The 17467-nt window shown below is 35.5% G+C and overlaps 1 protein-coding gene across 2 annotated transcripts in view; it reads left to right on the forward strand.

Annotated features, from left to right (window-relative positions):
* The window catches only part of LOC118188420 (dnaJ homolog l(2)tid, mitochondrial-like), a 93527-nt gene that overhangs the window by 58997 nt on the left and 17063 nt on the right, over positions 1 to 17467 (forward strand). For both annotated transcript variants that reach the window (XM_085820886.1, XM_085820885.1), the window contains exons 8-9: positions 4078 to 4206; positions 16565 to 16680. In XM_085820886.1, the coding sequence (XP_085677012.1) occupies positions 4078 to 4206; positions 16565 to 16680 (245 nt within the window). The remainder of the gene's footprint in view (positions 1 to 4077; positions 4207 to 16564; positions 16681 to 17467) is intronic.

The following is a 17467-nucleotide window of genomic DNA, read 5'->3' on the forward strand; positions in this document are numbered from 1 at the left end:
AGAAAGAGCATGTTCTGCCTCTCAAACATTACTAACAGTCACATTACTAAGTTGCTACCTTAGATAAGAGTTCTTGTCTTCAATCTTAAAATTATAATTGTTAATTTTGAATCTCCATACCAGTTAAGTTTTGAGCCAACTTTATGTAGATTAATTTGTGTATCCTTTGGCTGCCAGCTTATTTGAATTCAAGTTTCACATTTGACTGATTGTTACTTTATCTCCCCACATTGATTGTATGAGTTGTAAGTACTAAGTGTGCTTTCTGTTCTTAGTTTTAAGTAAAGAGTCTTTTTACACCCTTTCCAAATTTCAGTTGTGGCTAGAATCTGTACTTAGGACTAGAAACATCTTTTATTCGGTGGTAGGTTCAGGCTTGCTAGGGGCCATGTGACACTTTCTTGTCTGCCTCTTGGTTATGGGGGCATTACATGGTTAGATTTCGAAGATTGTCCTTGAGGGTTTAGCCCCCCTTAGTCAACACTTGGGGATGGACTACATTTTACAACTTTCTTCTCTTTGTTGGTGGATGTGTTGCCGTCTGCCTCTGACTTCTGTGCAATTTCCAAGACTGTCTGAATCATATAAGTCTCCTTGGTTAATGGGTGGGGGTATGCCTCCTTGCATTGCCTCTAGAGGTTGAGGCATTGTAACCATGTAAGGGCTTTTCTAAACCTAGGTTTGGGAGCCCCTTGTTCCTAGTGCTGTGTTATTTTAGACTTAGCCATAATTCTTTTAGCATCCACCAAGCATTTGGATACTATTTAGATGATTGCAAAACACTAAATTGTGCAGTGGTGTCTTAATAAAGGTAAGAATCCAGTTGAGGAAAATTCAACATTTATTCGGATCCCCTCAACGTCACAGGTTCTTCTGGTGCCAGTAAGTCCCATTTAGGGATCTGGATACATTGCGGATATGATGCAGTGACTTTTGATGGCAGAAGTTCTGTAATGACATTCTTCAAACAACTAGACTGCCATTTTTTTCATTTCCCAGTTGGAGAAGTAGGAAAAAATCACTAAAGCAACCACAGTTCTTCAAGGACAGATGCTGAGGTGATACAATTACATCAGCAAATTATTATTAGGAGAATCAGGCAGCAAGAATTATAAACTTTAAAATATTTAAAACTGCTTTGATAAAAGCTTTTCCCATCATAAAAAGTAGGGCAAAATTAAAAGCAGATACCAGATTAAGGTTGAAGTACTGAGAATTTACATTGAGAAATGTACAATTCGTAAATTTATTGTGTGGGAAAAGGCCCAATGCAGATGTGATTCAGATTATCCTGCCTAGAATGTTTTCATAAAGTCAGGACTTTTTTTAATTGAGAAACCCAAACATGCTTGGGAGTTTGTTTGTGCTCATAGCGAAGTTTAAAAGCAGGAGGGTTTCAGAAATGTGTACATCAGGATATGGCCAGAGACTAATAATAATAAACATTTTAAATAATAATGGTAATAAACATTTTAAATACAGAAAGAAATTTTTAACTGAGTGACAATCACCAAGAGAAAACAGGGGGAATAGTAAGAATTTATAAGGGATACTGAAAGTAAGAGGGTACAGTTACCCCGGAAGCAAGAAAAATCTCTCTACAATTCAATAGAATATGGCAGTCATAAGGTTGTGCCTTTAATCCAAACATTATTAAATTGTATTCCAGCAAATAAACTATTTGATACAGGGGCTCAAAGTAGTTTTTTGGTGGAGAATTTTTTTTCAAAAACATTTTGAACAATATGGAATGTTTGTGGTTGAAGGAGCAAAAGTTATTGCCCAAGCCAAACAGTGTACATGTGTAAGGAGCAGTGGAAAGTAATTTTCTTTGTTATGAAAAATCTGTGTGTCCCAATAATTTGCGGGATGGATTTTTTTAAAAGTGGTGGGAGCTAAAATTAATTTTCAGAAAACCACAGTACAGCTGGAGAATGCAGTTGAGAACAAAGAAGCATAACATCCAGCAATTAATCTGAATCACCTGATGGCCGAAGAGAAACACAAGCTGAAACAGTTGGTGAGTCATTTTGCTAAATTGTATGACAAAACTCCAGGTCTAAGTCAAATTGTAAACCACAGCATAGACACAGAAAATGCCTCCTCGCCTGTAAAGCAAAGCACTACTGTAATGACAAAGTTAGAGCAAATAATTGAAAAACATATTGCTGACAAATGATATTGACAAGCAACATTGACAATGATATTGACAAATGATATTGACAATGATATTGACAAATGATATTGACAATATTGGAGCAAGGTCATAATTCCCATAAGTAGCCTTTATGCTAGTCCTGTAGTAATATGCTATAAAAAGAATAATCTCTCACCAATGGATCAGAAGGTGTGATGTTTTGCAGTGGATTACCAAAAATTAAACAATATTACTAAATATGCTGTTTAGTCACTGCTCATAATCGAAGAAATAATTAGGAAGATTAAATCAACAAATTACATGATGATGATACATTTGATATTTTCAAATATGTGCAAAATCAGAAAATGTGTCAAAACCCTACATTTATCACAAAGACATTTATATCTTTTTGAGAATGCCATTTGGCTTATACAGAGCTCCCACCACATTTCAGAGGGTCACAGATACTCTACTAAGATCTATTAGTTTGTAAAAGGTTGGCTCATTGTAAGGTAATGTTTTTGTTAGAATTTAAGATCTTACCAATTCCTTAAAGACCTTCCTTATAATTACTTAAATTTTAGCAGGAAAGATATTAGGTTCCTTTATGTTAATTAGCATGTTATTTTATATTTTGGACCTTTACTGGCACTTCTCCTTTCCATTTCCTACCAGAATGCAAATTTAGTTAATGTCTAGTTAAGCTGAGGTTTTTTTTTTTAGATTGTAAGACAGAGCATGCTGTGCTTCTTGATGTCACGTTACTGGGTAATGCACCAAACTGTTCTGCGTTGACTGCATGAAGGTGAACTATATGTCTGATGACCTGTGTTTTTGTGTTCCTTTGTCCCCATCGTGTGTTGGAGCACAGTTGAACTGAGCCCATAAACTTCACAGTTAGACACCAGAGCAGAGGGTGCATGTACTCTTTACATTTAACATCCAGAATGATTCCCAAATGACAATGGTTGAGCCAGGAACATGTTGTCAGGTGCCAAGCATAATTAAAAGAGACCATTATGGAATAGAAGATTTACTTGTATGGGGCTGGAATAGCAACAAACAGCCATACTGATCTCTATGTGATTTCTGGTGGTTCCATCATAGCCATCCAGTATCACAATGAAATACTACACCCTCTTGTGCATTCTTTTATCTCTGCAATGGATAGCAAATGTGATATTTATTGATGAATAATGTCCAGTTTTTGTGTCTGTATAGAGCACAAGTGATGCAAAGTTATCTGGTGAGTTAAACCATTCCACAAATGTGAGGCGTGCTAGATCACTGGACTTGAATCCCATAGAGCACATGTGGGATATGTTGGGACAATGGATAGGAGGTTGCAGTATGCCACCAGGCAACCTTCCTTGAGCCAGCTTGCCTTCTCATTGTCAAATATGCATTTCAGCTGGTACCCATTATTAGGGTGCTGTTTCCATTCCATATTCTTCCAAATCATTTGGTCTTTTGCAATATGACGGTCATAATACATGTGTGTTTGTATGCCTTTGATGTATTGTCTTTGTTGTTTTCGTTTGTTTCTGTGTCATCTAGTAACACCACACCAACCTCTTAAATCAATTTCACACATATTCATTAAATAGTTTTTGTCTTAGTCCATGTTTTGCCTTGTTGCTTATTTTCTTAGCAGGAGTGTAGATGCAAGAAATAAAAAAAGTTGGTGACTGGGAAAAAGGTCCACATTTTTTGTTAAAGTTTTTTAAGTTAGCATAATGTAAATGCTCAACCACTAGCACCTCTTTAAGCTCTTTCTCTCTTATATTATAGCATATTTTGAATTTTAATTGCACTGACACTTTAATTTCTGGCTTGGTATAATATATATTTTTTATATACAGAAGAATGGTATACTATATGAAAGGCTGCAGAGTTAAGAATTTTCTAAATGTTATTGATGAAAATATTGTTTACAGGTTTTAGAAAGTAAATATTTCCGACGAGAAGGTGCAGATATTCACACAGATGGAGTGATAAGTCTTTCCCAAGCTGTATTAGGAGGTGAAATTAAAATTCAGGGATTACATGATGATATAAAATTAAAGGTAAAATACTAATTTTTTTTTTCTGTTTTAAAAAAGTAGAGCATTAATATAAATTATAATTAAGTAATGCAGTTAATTGTTGCTATGAAATTAAAGATAACTATATTCAGTAGAACTTCAGAAATAGTGCTGTTAAAATTCTTAAGACATACTTTAAATCCAAAATAAATTTTCATTGTCATTCCTTAAGTTTTCCACTAGTCTACTCTTTTGTCTATAAAATGAAGTTACATTATTATTATCAGTTTGTCCAATTTGTATGCAATAAACTAATACTAATTGCAGCAAAAGTCTGGCACATTTGGTACTTCAGTGATGCTAGATTATCAAATCAAAATTGTACAATGCCATAAAAGATTTTTTATATTATTGAATGTATTAAGAAATGAAAAAATTTGCATGTGGTAATTCTGAGAACATATTTTGGAGTAAAATTTATTAATAAATAAATTTGTTCATTTTTAAATTATATTTAATCACCACTACTTTGAAATCAACATTATTGATAGTGCATGAAATCTTTTCAAAAAAAGCTGTTCATCACTTTCATACATTCTGCTTCTTTTGCCTTAAAAAAATAATAAAATCTGAAAGATTTTAGATTTTAAATTATATCCAAAGGGACTTTTCTTTACATTTTGTGTGTTACCTTTATTTATTAAATATCATGTTGTTTGCACTTAAACCATAAAATTCAGTTCAAGAGCGATATCGCAAAATAATTTTTAAGTGAACAGATCTTTAGAATTTCTGATACACTGTCTCACACGCTGGAGATAAAAATGTTTTCTCTGTACAACCTTGCCATTGCCATTGACTTTGTTTATCAAAAATTCGTTAGTTTTATAAAATATGAAATCGATAATAAAACCAAATTTCAAATTTGGTCTTCCAGATGCCCATATTTACAGGAAGATTACGTTATTAGTTATTAGTTTTTTATTAGTTCTCTAATGATACACCTTTTTGATTAATTTTTCGCAAATGCATTTAATGCTTCCCCTGTCTGCTAATAAGGGAATGAAATGGAAGTCTGTGATCTTGGTCAGAAGTTTTCATTTCATTTCCTTATCAACATTTTTATGAACCTTTAGCATGAATAAAAGCAAACAAGATATAAACATAAAATTTTATACGAGGAACTAATTGAAAATATTAGAAGGACATGAAGCAGCTGCTGAACCTTTCCAGATTTTGCTAAATGAAATACTAGTAGCTCCACTGTATGGCTGAAATGTCAGTTAATGTTAAGGGATGCCAGGTTATTTGATGTGCCAAACTGCTGGATTACAAGACTTTTGCTGTAATGTGAGAAAATATTAATCTCAATCTTTATTGTTACTGGCTTTAAAAATTTTATAAGTTGCATTTTATCTTAGAACATGAAAGATTTCATAGTTGAGTTTTATGCTTAGATATACTGTTTACATATCCTTATTTAATCAAAGTAATAAATAAAAAATTGATATATGCTGCTTTTTTTTACTTGTATTCATTACATTTGAAACACTGGAAATGTAATTTTTGTGGTTGTATATCAAATCTGTTTTGCATTTAGTTGTTCCTATTAAAATATTTTCCCTTTTAAATGATAATTTTTCAGTGTCATGTGAATTTCTGTTATAAAACGTCATGTTAATCTGCTATATTAAGATGATGAATATTAAAACTATTGTTCTTATTTTATTCACTGCGCAGTACACAATGAAAATTTAGAAATTGTTGATATTCTCTGACAGTATTGAAAATTTGAACATACACATAAAAAGGAGTACAGTGTCAAAAGATAAATTATTTGATAAAAGTGGAGCTATTTAGACACAAACACTTTTCTTAAGATATTTAAATTTTTAAAGTAGATAAATTCAGTCAAATGCCATACTATGGCTATCTGTATATAACTGGTTAAGATGCCGAAATTTGTAGAGTTTGTATATAAAGAAATTTCTAAAATCTGTTGGCTGGAAAGAAAGCTGATTAATATTGGTAATTATTCAAGAAATCAATCAATAGATATAACTTGTCATCTGTTTTGTTTTATACACAACACACCAAATCACTTGATCATTAAGGAAATTTGTGCAGTTATAATCATGAAGATCTGCTGACTTGCAGTGGTGGTAGAGTAAATTAACTCAAGTGAATAAAAAATTTTTCTCTCTTGGATATGAGTTAGCTCAGTTAAGTATATTGTTATGTGTTTTTCTTCTCTTTACGTTCGTACGGGTTCGTTGATTTGGAGTGAATAATGACGACACTTGATGAAGTATGTTATGTCGCGAATTTCAATTATTAATATGTGTTTCAAGTCATTATTATTCTAATATTTTTATTTGTATTCATGTGTATTTTAATCTGGAAAAAAAGTATTCTTAAGCTCTTAAGGTTTTATTTAACTCGTTATTCTTGAGTAGGAATTGTAACAAAGGCGGAAGACAGTTGCGAGGACACACATCTGGTTTATTGGTTATAGCCTTTTACTAACAATGGAGGCAGTTGGGAGTTGTGTGTCGCCCTTTTAACTCTTGGCGTGTGAAACAGAAATCATTTTCCTGTCGCTTTGTTAAGGTTGCAGTTTTCTTACTTCAAGATAGGGGGGAGGGTGGCTGGTAATTGGATTCTCGTAAAAGCTTAGTTTCATTTGTTAGTTGGGGGTCTATTTTTTTTCTCACGTTGTGAGTACAGATGTTTTTCAGATTGCATTGTCAGATTTTCTGGTGTTTGATTCGTCATGAGTGTGTCATTTTCTCAATTTAAATAACATAAAATTCCGGGATTGGTAAGATTTAATTTTATGATTTTTTTTTTGAAAGCCTATGAACTCACAGAGACGGAGAAACTGAGATTTCCTGGGTGCTTGCACCAGGCTAAAGATCATTCTGATTCTGATTCTGAGTTTCAAGAAGAGTAAAAGAAGAAAACGAGTGGCGGGGGCTTGATCCCCCTTGCGGGTCTTGCTCTCGCGAATGCTGTGTACCAGCGGGCTGCGGTCTTGAATTTCTGTCGGCTTTCAGCTGATGAGAATTTTGCTCGAGTTGAGACTAAGTGCTTATGCAAAATATAGCTTGCTGCTTCTTCGTTATATTTTTCCAAGAACTTTAATTTGACATTCTCGAGGTTACCTTAATACAGGTGTTCGTCCCGGATCTCCCTACCTTTTTCTAATACAAGTATTTTTTTGGGGGGAGGTCTTGAATTTATTGAAGTGCTCCTGATTTAAAAGAAGCATCCTGATACCTGTGTTTTGAGTCTTCATTTTGTTGAAGCGTTAGCGTTCCTGATAAAGACAGTTCCTGATTTAAAAGAAGCATCCTGATACCTGTGTTTTCCTTGAGTCTTGATTTTGTTGAAGCGTTAGCATTCCTGATAAAGACAGTTCCTGATTTAAAGGAAGCATCCTGATACCTGTCATTTCCTTGAGTCTTGATTTTGCTGAAGGTGTAGCGTTCCTGATTTAAAAGCAGCTGGACTATCTGTTGAACTATCTAGAACTCCGTATTAATCAGTTGATGATGGCATTCCCGATTTCTTCGAAGGATCAACAAAATGAGTTGGACAATCTGTTGAACTATTAACACTCCATAGTAATCAGTCGATGATGGCATAGGAGTTTAACGTATGAACTTCACCCTGTGAGTGATTTTTCCTTCTTTGTCTTTTCTATTTAAACTAGTGAGTTATGTAATGAAAAAAAAAAAAAAAAAATTGTACACCTAACATGAGTGTAAGATTTAAAATGATATATATGTTAATTTGCATCTTAAGGTTAAATTGTAGGGGACTAACCCGTTTACCTAGTTATCATATGATTGAATGTTCTAGAAATTAATAAATGTGTTTGATATGCATTTTATGTTTCATTTGTTTAATTTAGTGTAGTTTCTGTGGTCTGTCATGTCCTTCCATTTGTTTGAGCCGGGAGGCTTTTAAGAAACATGGAGTTTAATTGAATTTGGAGTTATTGATATTTCCTTTTGCATAGGTTACTCACAACGCAAACCTAAATGTTAAATTGTACTACCACTATACGATTGATTGATAGATATGATATACGATTGTTTATTTGATTCATCTTTTGATTATTATGAATTAGATTTGTTTATAAGAATTTCGATATGATATATGAATATTATGAATTAGATTTTGAATGTGAATTATTTGATATTGGATTTTTTTTTTTTTTTTTTTTTTTTTTTTTTTTTGTTAATTTTGTCCGGCACCATGAATCAAAGTTAAAAGTATTAAAAACAAAATTTTTTTAGATATAACAAGTAACAAAACACACTTTATTTGCCAGTATTATTCAAGACAACTCCAAAGTCATGTTTACAGTCATCGAAGAACTACTATAAACACGCTGAAACAATCAGCAACACAGCCTTCAGACTATCAGGCTATAACGGTGGAGACAGATTCACGGCAAAGCACTCTGCTCGGTAGTTCTCGGAACTCTACGTACTCTCAAGAATCTCCACGCTACAACTCACGATGCACTCGATGATATACTAGAGTACAACTCCCGACTTGGTTTGGTCGTTCTCAGAGCTCAACACACTCTAAGATAAAACTCAGCGATGCACTAACTCGCAATACACTAAAAGACAAAAGACTCTCTAGATGCACTCGACAACCAATTCCGCACTAGACTTCAAGACACTCACCGACTATCAACTCCCTAGACAAAACACTAACTCACTCTCCACGTACCAGCAGGGTTTATGTGTTCAAGAACAGTCTTAGCTAAACCATTAAGAATTGGTTCCAGAAGGTTCTCTATCCGTCTATGGCATATCACCAATTTTGTCACCAAATGGGCAATTTCTCGCAAAATGTGGCAACCCTAAAGCTGCTTTGCAGGGAAGCTATCTTACTGCGCCTGGACATTTCGTAACAATATTAATATCTTAAAATCGGCATATAAAATACTATATATAGATTTATATAAATATATAGTGTGTGTGATGATTTCAGGGATAGGTTTTTCCACAATATTCATACAGTCAAAAGTCGTTAATTCAGACACCCATAATCTGGAATGATCTAGACGCATGTGCATAGACGTTTACACGTGCGCGTAAGACCTTTAGGGCTGCGAATATGCCTTTGCGCATGCGTATAATACGTTTACGCATGCACGCTTAATGTATAACAGATGATATAAGCTAAGCTAAAATTATCTAATTCAGTTAATGTTGCAGATTGCGTTGTTCTTTAATCTTCGAATTGGATCCACTCATTATTTTTTGCAGACTGTCAGAGCAATTTTATAAAAGTAAGCTTGAACTTTCAATTATGTCAAATAGAATTTCCGATATATATTTACTAATATGTAAAGGATCTACAAAACGAAAGTATGTTTCGAAATTTGAAATCTGTTTATCAATTTCACGCTGCTCTGTGACGGGCGGGGAGGGGAAATGCCGCGGCGTGCAATGAATTGGAAGTTGATCTGTCAGCACTATCCTTATCTTCAGGGCAGATGTTTTTATTTTATTTGTCTTATAATTCCTTACTAAATGTAGTATTTCATCTCAATGTACTCCGTCTTTGATATGATTTAAATCAAGTTCTTCGTCATTATAATTCGCTTCCGATAGTGAAGAAAGTGGCAGAGAGGTTATTGAAAACGAAAACATTTCAATTGAAAAATTAGTCGGTATTCTCGACACAGCAATTATAGGACTTGAACAGCGGAACTTTGTAACTAAACAAGAAATTATGTCTGTTTAATAGAATTAAAGAGAAAGTATTGTCACATGAAATGAAGCAACTTAAACAACTTACATTGAAAGAAATGTTTAATAAAGTAAACAAATTAATAGTAAGCTTTTTCTTTTTGTAAATTTTGATACCCTTTAGATCATAATTGTTCTTTATTTCATAAATTACGGTTTCATATTTTTAATTTTGTTATTTCTTCATGCCATCTTACCAGATTTAAACTGATGATCTATAATCCGGAAAAAATGATAATCCAGAATCGCCGAAGTTCTGACAAGTCCGGATTAATGACTTTTGACTGTAGTAATAATCTGTGACTAAATTTCATCTAATAGTAGTAACCCATTTTGCTTATGAGAATGCTGCAGTCAACTGAATGCAGAAAGACGGTGTTATATTCATCTGAGACTTCCTTGTGTTATGATATTGATATGTTTTCCATAAGAAATTTTAGTTATAGATGTTAAATTTTATTTAGAAATAAAGTAATTAAGTATGCATAATGTGTAAGCTTAGTAGTGCATAATCTTAATCCTCAAGAGACATTGAGATCATGCTATCTGAAGAATTACTTCCAATTGTATAATGTATTGTTGCATGTGTATGAGTTTATAATGGAATGAATGCATAATAGAAATAATAGCTTGATAAAATTTATTTTACCAAAAAAAAAAAAAAAATGCTTTATAGTTCTAAAACTTTCCACAAAAAATACTCATTTAACTCTTATCACTGTGACAGAGCACAATCAGTAGTTACCACTACCAACTACTAAGAACGTTAAAATAGTATATTGCAGTGAAAAATGCATCTAAAGAGCAAAGCTTGCACAGAGATCTCTCAATTCTCTGAACTCGATTCTGAACTAAAAACTGAGGACTCATGCTCTTTCCAGTCTTATATAGTTCCCCCTGCCCTCACCAGCCACCTAAGAATTTCCAGTACCTTCCATTTCTCAAAATTAATGGAAGGCATATTTGGTTAACCATATAATATAAAGGGCCAAATATGGTTACAGTTACATTTAGAGATCAATTATAGTTATTCAGTTACAGTACCAGTTGCAGTTATACAGGGACCGGACCAACAAGTGTCACTAAATGGTTGCCAAGTTTGGCAATTTCTCATCAAAAACATCACCAGTTTAATGAGAAGCTATTTACCTGTATGTTATATTTGTTTGCCCTCAATTTTTGTGGCAGAGCTTCACACTCTTCAGATTTTTCATGTTACATTATACAAGATCCGGCTATTAATTTCCAGGACTGACGTAACTGTAGGAGAACAAAAAGTCGGAAGATGGGGCTAATGATTGCATATATTGAAGAGCGTTTTCTTGCGCATGTGCAATGCAATCGGCGCCATTCTGAAGTAAGTGGTTCTCGTGGAAAGGCACATTAAAACGTAGCTCTTAAATCCCTATTGTCGAAGTGAAAATGGAGCAAAGAATTAACATTAAATTGTGCTTCAAATTGGATAAGACAGTTGCGTAAACCTACGAAATGTTATCAATATGACCCTGAAATCAAACGTCAAAACTCTGAATGGCGGTCTCCAAGTTCATCAAGGCAGAAAAAATTTCGATTTGAGTCCAAAATCAAGGTCATGTTAATCGCTTTCTTTGATTGTGATGGACTCATTCATCATGAATTTCTTCCTCCTAACATGACTGTCAATGGACAGTTCTACACAGAAGTTCTTGACCAACTTCGAAAACGAATTCGTAGAGTGAGGCCTCATTTTCAACAAAATGGGAGTTGGCTGCTGCTACATGACAATGCCCGCCCACACATTGCATTGCCTGTGAGTCGATTCTTAGCCCAGCATGGTGTCGTTGAAATGCAGCATCCACCATATTATCCAGACCTAGCACCCACAGACTTTTTCCTGTTTTCTAAGCTGAAAAATTCACTGAAGGGAACAAGATTTCAGTATGTCGAAGCCATCAAAAAAACTGTAACGTCACTATTAAAGAGCATTCCAAAAGAGGACTTTAAAACTTCTTTTTCAAAATTTGTACAGCCGAGCACAGATGTGCATTGCGGCAGATGGGGATTACTTTGAATCATATTAAATGGCTATGTGTTTAATCTTTTTTTCTTCTGAGTTATTCCATGAATCCTGGAAATTAATAGCCGGACCTTGTATAAAATTCATAACATTATCCCCTTCCCAAGGACTTCATGTTCCAAGCAGTACAATCCCTGGGCACGAAACTTGCTTACAACTAAAAATCCATGCAATACTAAAACAATAATTTCAATAAATAATGTACAACAAATTGAATACTAAATTAATAAATAAATGTAGGAATTTATAAATTTATATGCAAAGAGGATTATGCACTTAGTATATTATTTACATCACATCCCTTATGGGGACTACATACTCTAGCCATAGTAAGGGGCTATCCTGTTGTAATGGTTAACTTAAGGCTTAAAATTTGAGGATTTATGAATCTGAGCTATAATGTCATTCAGCCTGCTTAGGATTGTGTAGGGACTGTCTGAGGGTTACTGCAGCATTCCTTTCTTCATCTCTTAGTTGTGCATTCTGTAATAACTTCAATGTTAGGCATTGTGAAGATGCTGGCACTAGGTGACTACTAATTCATATAATGAAGCTCACTAGAGTGCATGCTGTAAGCACTTCAGATGGTGAAGACGAAGATGCTGGCTCTAGGGGACTACTGGTGCATTTAATGGAGTTCACTAGAGTGCATGGTGCAATCACTTAACCTTTCCTAATGACTTTCGCCTTATTACTTACATTGGCAACTATCCCTGCAGGTAACGGTCCTTGATAGGTCAACAAGTGCCGAGGCTACTCATACTCCTTTCCGACTGTTAAACTTCTTATGATATTCATTTATGCTATACCGGAAATTTGTGTTTCCAAGTAGTAAAACTTCTGTTCTTGTTCGTACTGTGATGCCCTCTTTAATTTTTATTTGGTGTATGGATTTAACTTCCTTTATCATTAATTCAGAACAGGGCCTCAGAGGCAGAATGTAGTTTGTTATTTCAAAGTCAAAGGAAAAATTGTATTTCCTTAGAAAGTCTAATCTGAGTATGCAAGGGTCTGTAATATTTGCCGCACATGCCCTGTGATGGCAGGCGGCCCTTCCAAATATGATGCTAACATTTAACTTTTTGATGATAGCATTTTTTTATCATCGGACAGAGTCTGGAAAGTAATGCAGGGGGGCATCCAGATGCATTTACCTTCCACTTGTTGAGCCATAGCTTTTCAGATGTTGGTAACATTGGTTCCTGTATCAATGGTAATAGTGCAAGAAACCCATTTTTATATCCCATGGTGAAGAGTATATTATTGCCACCACTCACTGCAGAAATCTGAAGAGCTTTAAAATGGGACTTTTCATTATTTGGCAATTTCCACTCCTTGATATGGCTACTAATTTGTTTCTTTCCCCCTTGCTGGAAGCAGTCTTAGCATCCATGGCTTGGTGTGTTCTGAGATTCCTTCATATGTGGCATTCACCACTGCAGTTCAAGCACTTAGTGTTGGTTTGTTGCCATTCCAATTTCACTTCAAGGCATTGACTTGCCTGGTTAATTAGTCTAGATGTGCAGTCACTTCATCCACTGGCTCCTGGAGAGTAGCAACTCTGATTGGGTGGTCTGTACAGGTTACTTGCTGGGCTGTCTCAAATTTCATGAAGGGTACCAAAATGCTTTTCAGATTTTTGACATCTTGCATTCACAGGGTTTTCTGTATCTTAGGATCCTGACTACTACTAAGATATCTCTTGTTTCTGTTGGACAATCCAAAAAGGCAAGATGAGACAACCTTTCAACAGCCATGATGAGTTGCTGGAGTGTTTGCATGGGCTTCAGTTGGCAAGATTTTAACTAAAGCTGGATATAATCTTTTAAACACTTCTTGCCAAAGCACAGCTCCAGTGCACCAGATAAGGCATCAAAGTCTAGTCTCTGGTTTTGATGCAGAGTTTGGATGATATCTGCTGCTTCTGCTATCAGAGAAGCAACAAGATGGCAGGCTCTAGCTTCAGAATCCCATCCCTTTGCTACTATAGAGAATTGAGCTTTTTACACTTATAAGAGATCTTTCCATTATAAGCTTTATAGAGATTCAAGAAGACATGGTTAGAAATTTAAAGGCATCAGAATTGTGTCCAGCTGTTATTGTAAATTTCTTCAAGCTGTTTGCTTACTTGGAGAAGCAGCAGAAACTCTTTCACCTGTTTGTTGTTTAACAACAAAAACTATTTCTTTGATTTGTTGTGGAAGCGCAGAAACTTTTCAAATTGTTGTTCACTATGGTCAATAGCAGAAACTCTTTCTTGAATTTCTCCAACCGTGTCTATTCTGCCTTTCATAGACTCAAATTTGTTTTCGATTATGGCAGTAATTTTTCTTTTCATTTCCTTTTAATCCGCTTTGACCTGCTTTCATCTTTGTTTTTAACAGTGGTGATGGCCCCTTTCATCTTTTATTGAATGAACCTGACGTCCCCTTTTATCTCGTCTAGGAATGGCTGTCACCATCTGTCATAGCTGCTCCTCCATTGCTTTCAGTCCCACTTTTGATATCAAAAACTGTTACTTGCATACTGGTTGATAATGGATTGAATGCACACTGAACCAATAATAGTTTAATAAAATTTATTTTCCGAAAGGAACAATTTACAGTTCTGGGATTTTCCAAAATGTATTTGTACCACTTGTCTCAGTCTGACAAAGCACAGTCAGTAATTACCACTTCAAATTACAAAGGATGTTTAATGCATCACAATGCAAAGTACATCTAAAGAGCAAAGCTTGCACAAAGATCCTGAGATCTCTCAATACTCTGAAATCAATTCTAAACTAAAAACTTAGGACTAATGCTGTCTCCTTTTTTATATAGTTTTTCCACTGGCCACAAAGGAATTTCCAGCACCTTCCATTTCTCAAAATTACTAGAAAACATACACTCAAGAGCCAAAACATTATGACCAGCCCTACATTTTGTGATGAACGTGCCTGGATGACATGGAAGGCACGTGATGAGGTGGAAGTGGTATTTAACTGCTGCTGGAGAGTCTGACTTCTGTGTGTGATGGGAAAGGCTGCGGATCTAAGCGACTTTGATAGAAGGCAGATTGTAATGGCTCAAAGGCTCGGAACAAGTATTTTCGAAACTGCACGACTCGTGGATTGTTCGCGATCTACAGTTAGTACGTATGAAAAGTGGATAAATGACGGTGAAACCAGTAGTAGACGACATGTTGGTGGACGTCCACATGCTACCAAAGAAAAAGGTCATCGGAGACTGTCTCGCATGGTGAAGCAAAACCGGAGCCAGACAGTGGTTCAGCTGACAGCCGAGTACAATGCAGGGCCAAGTAGAAAAATATCAGAGCACACTGTTCAGCGGACACTGTTGGATATGGGGCTACACAGCAAACGTCCCACTCGTGTGCCTTTGCTGACCAAGCATCATCGCCAACTGCACCTGCGCTGGGCCCGGGAACATCGTGACTGGTCCATGGATCAGTGGGAGAGAGTTGCCTGGTCAGATGAATCACGGTTTGTCATTCAGCACGCTAATAGCCGTGTCAGGATACGCCGTCTTCCAGGCGAACAGTTGCTCCCTCAATGCACAGTAGGTCATACACAGGCCGGTGGTGGCGGTATTATGCTCTGGGGGACGTTCTCTTGGGCGTCTCTGGGACTCGTGGTTGTGGTAGAGCAGACCATGAATGCTACTGGGTATCTGAACATCATTGCGGACCAGTTGCACCCTTACATGGCCTCTGTTTTTCCAGCTGGAAATGGAATGTTCCAACAGGACAATGCCCCGTGTCACAAGGCTACAATTGTGTTGGAGCAGTTCCAGGAACATGATGCTGATTTCCAGTTAGTGTCCTGGCCACCTAACTCACCGGATCTCAATCCGATAGAACACATTTGGGATGTTATGGGACCGCAGCTCAGAGGTCAAAGACCACCAATTGGGAATATCTCGGATTTGCGTGACCGTTGCTACAACATCTGGTACAATCTGTCTCCGGCCATCTATCAAGGACTTATGGCATCCATGCCAAGGCAGGTTGAAGCTGGGTTGCGCGCCAAGGTGGCCCAACTCGTTATTGACAGGTGGTCATAATGTTTTGGCTCTTGAGTGTATGTGGCTAAAATTATATATGAAGTCCAGTTACATATAGTAATCTATTACAGTTATTCAATTAACTGAATAACTGTAATAGATTACAGTTATTCACTGTAATAGATTACAGTTATTTATTATTATTATACTAGTACAAATGGCAGTTATAGAGGAGCTGAACCAAAAACGTCAGCAAGTTTGGTGCAAAAAAAAAAAATTGCTAGAACCATGGCCAACTTGCTGATTTATGTCACCAATTTAACAAAATAGCCATTTATCTCAACGTTAAATGGACTTGTCCCTGTAACCATATTTTTCTGGCAGAGCTTCAATCTCTTCAGACGTTTCTTGTTACATTATATAAAAGCATAACAGTATGAATGGAATTGATATTAAAAGTGATGAATGGGTATGTATTTTAGTCACATGTTTTATAGCTTTTGAGATGTTGATAGTGGATTAAAAACATGGCTATGTGATATTTATATACGCTTCTTTTTTAGATCCCACCTGGAACATCTTCACATAAAGTGTTCAGGTTTTCTGGAAAAGGAATTAAGCAATCAACTGGTTTTGGCTATGGTGATCATTATGTTCATATCAAAATTTCAATTCCCCAGTTAGTAAACTCTTTTAATTTATTTTTATTTTTAATCCTTTAAGTAGTTTTAAATGTATGTGTTTTTCTCTTCCACATTTTAAGAATTAAAATTGCTATCAATGATGTTTTAAGGTTTATCATGATATACATCTTGTTGCATCAGAAACAAAATGCCTGACTTGCTGTATCTCAAGCTAAAAACTACATGAAAATATCAGTTCTGGACTTCATATATTCAGGCATTCATGGATCGATTGGCACAGCATCACTAGGAGGAAAGAAATACTTCATTCATTAATGATTATTAGAGATACACTATGATCTTTATGCTAGCTATAAAAGATGATGCTATCTATAAGCAGTTTGTAACCATGACAAACAAATTTAGAAAGAAGCTAAAAGTCTTAAAAACGGACACTGGGAGAAGAATATCCAAGCAAAAGTGATTGACCAATACCTAAAAGAAGAGGGTATCGAGCATCAAACTTCTGTAGCATATTCACCACAACAGAACCATCGATTCGAAAGAAAAAAATTCAATACAGTATGGAAATCACAAGCTGCCTATTACTTGGATCAGGACTCAAAAGGGAATTTAGAGATGAAGCTGTAATGACAGCCACCTATCTAGAAAACAGACTACCATCAAGATCGAATAAAAAAAAAAAAAAACACTCTATGAGCTCTGGAATAATAATAAAAAGACCAAACTTAAGCCATGTCAAAGTTTTTGACAGCATATCTTGTTGCCTAGTTTCAAAGCAGAAAACAAACAAACTTAATGAAAAAGCAGAAAAAGAAATTC

The sequence above is a fragment of the Stegodyphus dumicola genome, chromosome 7 (assembly GCF_044657685.1).
Source record: "Stegodyphus dumicola isolate Sdum_Otavi_A_Nest chromosome 7, ASM4465768v1".
Taxonomy (NCBI): Eukaryota; Metazoa; Arthropoda; class Arachnida; order Araneae; family Eresidae; genus Stegodyphus; species Stegodyphus dumicola.